Source organism: Crocodylus porosus, unplaced genomic scaffold (assembly GCF_001723895.1).
Source record: "Crocodylus porosus isolate Cpor-Errol unplaced genomic scaffold, CroPor_comp1, whole genome shotgun sequence".
Lineage (NCBI taxonomy): Eukaryota > Metazoa > Chordata > Crocodylia > Crocodylidae > Crocodylus > Crocodylus porosus.
Genome location: NW_017728904.1, coordinates 1,841,439 through 1,846,624, shown reverse-complemented (window position 1 = coordinate 1,846,624; position 5,186 = coordinate 1,841,439). Strand labels below are relative to the sequence as shown.

At 59.8% G+C, this 5,186-nt stretch overlaps 1 protein-coding gene across 2 annotated transcripts in view; it reads right to left on the bottom strand.

The window, feature by feature from the left end:
* PRUNE1 (prune exopolyphosphatase) overlaps positions 1–4,990 on the bottom strand; it is a 10,915-nt gene extending 5,925 nt beyond the window's left edge. Inside the window, exons 1-3 of one of the 2 annotated variants that reach the window (XM_019556887.1) lie at positions 4,870–4,990; positions 603–707; positions 316–521 (exon numbers count right to left, since the gene is read on the bottom strand). In XM_019556887.1, the coding sequence (XP_019412432.1) occupies positions 316–521; positions 603–707; positions 4,870–4,959 (401 nt within the window). In that variant the 5' untranslated portion in view covers positions 4,960–4,990. Of the gene's footprint in view, positions 1–315; positions 522–602; positions 1,147–4,869 lie in introns of those variants that run through there. The other variant, XM_019556886.1, reaches the window with a different exon arrangement.
* Positions 4,991–5,186: the final 196 nt, after the last annotated feature.

Below are 5,186 nucleotides of genomic sequence, written 5' to 3'. Positions count from 1 at the left end.
CGCTGCCCCGATCCCAGTTTCTGCCCTCCCACAAGAAGGGGCCTTATGGCCTCACTACACAGATGGGGGAAAGCCAGGGAAGGGGACAAGGCACGGGGCCCTGACAATGCCTCAGGGATCCCCCCAGAGCTGGAGAGAAGCTGCCACTGGTGCCTAGACCTCCCCGGTATCAAGCCAGGCCCCCACAGGTCCCCGAAGCCATGGGTCCTGGGGCCCAGGCCCTGCCAGCAGCAAGGGACATGTCCAGGGCTCCCTGGGAGGTCAGTGGCGGAGGCAGGAGTGAACCCCAGGTTCCCCCCACCCTCTGGGACTTGCCTGGGCAGGACGTGGTGGTCGACAAGGGTGAGGGTGAGGAGGCCCGCACGGTGCAGCGCCGCCAGGTCGATCTCGTCACGGAAGACAAGGCAGCCATCAGGGATGCCCTGCTCCCGCAGCAGGAAAATGCTTTCCGAGCGCAGCGGGAACTCAGTCCGTGGGATGTTCAGCACTGGCACTATAGCTGCCTGGCCCCCAGCCGCAGTCTGTGGGGGATGGAAGGGGTGATGAGAGGCACCATGAGGACACTGACCTCCCTCCCCCAGCTCCCGCACCAGGACACCCACCTGTGCCAGGTAGTATGCCAAGGTGAGGGCTGACACCACTGAGTCCAGGTCACAGGCTTCGTTCCCCAGCACCACGTGGACTTCCTGGTGGTGCTGCACATGGTCCTTCCGGGAGAGAAAGGGGTTAACTGGGCATGGTGCCACCGCCCCTGGGTTGGGCCACAGCAACCCCCTTCCCCCCTGCTGTGATATCCCGCCCTGCATTGGTGAGGAGCCACCACCCCATCTCTCTGCAGCAGGCTTGACCTGGGTCTGCCAGCTTCCAGCCCCATCCGGCACTGGAGGCGCCAGGCCAGATGGAAGCCAGGCCACGGTGACTGAGCCCAGCCCCAGAGGCCACGGGCTCGCCTAGTAGCAGCACTGCACAATGGTCAGAGCAAAACCTGCCCCAGGCTCTAACTCTGGCTCTCGGAGATCAGAGGATGGTCGTGGGAACAAGGACTCCTCCTGGGTTCCTCCTGCAGCTCTGGGGAGGGGAGCAAAGCCCACAGCCCTGCCCGGGGAGGGCCAGATGTCCGAACGTCTGGGACCCAGAGGCAGCTCTGTGCCCGTCTCACAGGGCAGGCATCACCAGCACCCTGGCCCTGTACTTACAGGAGGGTGCTGGGCTGGTAGCAGGCTGCCCCAGGGCAGCCATGGGCTGGGAGAGCAGGGGGAGCCCCTCACACGCAACGTGCCAAGGGGAAGGTGTCCGGCCACCTATGACAAAGCAGAAGTAGGCACATCTCAGCCCCATGCCCCGCATCCGTCAGCTGGTGGGTGGGCACTGACCGAGACCCCGCAGACTCTTGCTTCCAGGTTGGACCCAAAGGGACGATGCAGGGCCAGATCCTGTCCCTGAGCTCAGTGGGGCGATGCCAGATCCCCCAGCAGAGCTCTGATCAGCACGTGCCTCAGTGCCCAGAAAGCCCAGGCTGGAGCCAGGCCAGAGATCAAACAAGCCAGGCCCCTCACAGCGAGTCCCCCGCCCCTCCACGCTGGAAGGCAGCAGAGGTTTCCTGGTTACGGCCAGAGGAACAGCTGGGCGCTCGGTGCTGCCCAGGCTGATGCCAGAGATAAGAGCTGCCACGTCGGTGATGGATGGAGGCAGTGTTAGAAGCCAGGCGTGACGGTGCAGAACAGCAGCACGTGGAACCTAAATCACCTGGAGAAGCTGCAGCCCTGGGTTCACCAGACCTGAGTTTCCCTTCCACCCTCCTTACAGGATAGGGCTGGGAGGAGATGTATTCAAGCTGGTGAGGCTCAGACTGGTATGACCTGGGATCTGAGAGGCTGGGGGCTGAAGGTTAGGGACCTACTGAATGCACTGGGGGGAAAGCATTAGCTTCTGGAGGACTGGCGATAGGAAATGCCAGCCCGGCCAGGCTGAGAGGGGAAGTTGGGGACACAAGTCAGCCATGCGAATGGGCCTCAGGGCTGCATTTTGCGAGCACCGGTCACCCCTGCACAGGCACAAAGAAGGGGAACCCAGGCTGGGGTTTGCAACACAACTCACTCCCCAGAGAAGGGGAGAGCTGGAGGCTTCGTTAGCCCAGGACATGGGGGCCTACACTGCCCAGAGCCAGAGACGTGTCACTGCCCTGTGCCGCAGCCAGCTGATCAGCGCTCTTTAGGGGAGAAACACCATTAAATCTCCTAGCAGACAAGACACATCAGCACCCCAAAATTCCCAACATATTTGCCCCAAAATCTCCGTCCCAGCATTCCCGAAGGGTGCCCATCTCTACAGCACATCCTCTACCCAGCTAGCACAGCTCCACATGCTCTTATTCACTTGTTTGAATCCAAGGAGGAAGGGAAAATGCTTTTCCAGATGCAGAGATGGAGAGGAGAGGAGAATTCAGGCCTTGAGACAGAAGCCGGCTCGCGGGGGCTGCTCACAGAGCTGCTTGCTCTGGCTGGCAAGTGAAGACTGGATTTATTGGCACATTTCAGGGCTGGCAAAGGTATCGGGCCTACCCCCCATCTCTCCGGCAAGGAACAGGTAGTCCTCCATGGGCATCCACACCCCGCACTAAGACTCCAGAGCCAGCAGCGTACCAACTAAAACAGAGGCAAGCGGCTTAGGGCATAGCCTGGCCTGACTAACTCCTACTTAAACTGACCAAGCAAAGAGCTTCGAAAGACAGAAGCTGATGCCAGGATAAACTCTTAAGCCAGGGGTTCGAAGCTCATCAGACTCCAGCCCCACTTGGAAAACCCCAGCTCTTTGCTCTCCCTCCTTTCTTGACTAGATTGAAAAAAAAAATGCTGAAGTCATTGTGTCACAAAAAGAGTCAGCCAGCCCAGAGCCAGGCAGGATGCCTGGGACAACGGCAGGGTCCTATGGGCAAGCCCCAGGTGCAGGCTGTGAATTGCACACGGGTGCAATATAACGGTGCCCATATTGTGAGCCCCTATGAGGATCTCGCGGCAGCTGGGCTGAGAATCACTGACCTAAGGGCAGCCCCTTACAAGTCTTCCTTCTTGGTGCTCTATGAAGCCAATTCCCCCCTCTGCAAAGGATTAACATGCTAGCACAGCCCTTCCCCTGCACCTCTGAGACAGGGAAACTGAGGCAGAGGTTAAGTGATTTCCCCAGGGTCGTGCAAGGCAGCAGCAGCAGGGCTTGGACTAGGGTTGAGTCTCTGGCCCCACTGAAAAGCTGCTGGCAGAGGGCATTTAATTCCTCGGCCGATCACCCACGTGCGATGCAGCCGCTGGTTTCCAGGGGAACTTGGAGATTCACGGCTGTGCCCTAGCTCATCTCCTGATGGGAGGCAGCAAAGCTCCAGCCCGTCCCCTCCATCCTTCCCGGGAACTCACTGTTACAGTAGAGACTGCACAGCATCAGGGAACATTAGGGTCTGAAGGGACCTCAGGATCTAGGCTGTGGTGGGCAATTATTTGGAGCGGAGGGCCGCTTACTGAGTTTTGGCGAGCCATTGAGGGCCGCATGGCAGAAAGCCAGGGGCAGAGAAATACTAATTTTCTACATTTTTTAGGGGCCCCGCGGGCTGGATAGAATGGCATTTTGCCCACCCCCGATCTAGGTCAACCCCCTGCTCAAAGCAGGACCAGCCCAAACTACGTCGTTCCAGCCAAAGCTTTGTCTACCTGGGGCTTAAACACCTCCAAGGATGGAGACGCCACCACCTCCCTGGGAGCCTGCTACCACCCTCCTACCGAGAAAGTTTTTCCAAATATCCAACCTCAACTCCCCTGTCTGCAACTGGAGCCCATTGCTCCTCCTCTGTCATCTGCCACCACTAAAACCAGCCCAGCTCCATCCTCTTTGCAACCCCCTGCAGGGAGCTGAAGGCTCCTATTAAATCTCCCCTCAGTCTTCTCTTCTCCAGACTAAATAAGCTTAGTGCCCCCAGCCTCGCCTCACAAGTCCTGTCCCCCAGCCCCCAAATCATTTTTGTTGTTCTCCAGTGGACTCCCCAAGTTGTCGACATCTTTTCTGCAGTGGGGGGCCCAAAACTGGCCACAGGACTCCAGATGTAGCCTCCCCAGTGCTGAATGGAGGAGAATAATTATTTCCCTTGATCTGCTGGCACCACTCTTACCAACGCGGCCCAGGATGCCGTTCCCCTTCTTGGCAACACGGGCACCCTGCTGGACCATATTCAGCTTCTTGTCCACTGCCACCCCCAGGTCCTTCTTCCTTGCAGAGCTGCTGCCCAGCCAGCGGGTCCCCAGCCTGCACACGTGCGTGATATTGCTCCGTCCTGAGCGCAGGACTTTGCACCTGTCCTTGAACTTTGGGAGATTTCTTTTAGCTCAATCCTCCAAAAGAAACATCTAAAGCAATCGCCTACGTTGTGACCAGAATGCTGCTGCTCTTCAAGACACCGAGTCATCTTTGCTTCCGCATTTCAGCTTGATTTGTACCCTGCAGCCAGAGCCAAAGGCGACAACCAAGAAGCTCCCTGGATGGACTCGTGTCAGCATCTGCCGGAGCCGGGGGCTGAAGGCAGGGACCTAAATACCATGTATCCCCTTTCCCCAAGGAGAGGTCTACACGCAGACACGGCCGGGGAGGAGATGCCAACGACAAAGGCAACAGATTCTCTGGAGCCACCGGCGAGGGGAGAAACATGGCACGCCCATCTCAGCCGCCCCCCGCCGGCCCTGGGAGTCGCACCCACAACTCCAGCCCCAGGCCGAAGCCGGGGTGAAGCCCTGGCAATACCCACCCGCTTCCAGAAAGAGCCCGGTTCAGCGGTGGCGGCCAGCAGGGAAAGCAGCCGCCTGGCTCTGCCCGCCACGGGGCAACGAGGACCTGGTCCGAAGTCCAAAGCTGGGCTCCGTCACCCAGGGTGGGCGGCGGGCTTGTACGCCCACGTGCACAGCGTAGGGCAGTGCAAGGCATTGGGGGAATGTGTACGCCTGCGTGTGCGAGGGGGTCGAGGAGTTGTGTGCAGGGGGTGGGGGGATCTGCGCGCATGGTGAGGGGGAGAGGGAGGGTGCACGCACGTACGCGTGCGAGGGAGCCGAGGAGTTGCGCACACGCGTGTGCAGGGGCTCGAGGGCATCTGCGGGGGGAGGGGTCGTGCAGAGGCCGGGTGGTGCTGGCAGAGGCCCCGGCCCACGTGCAGC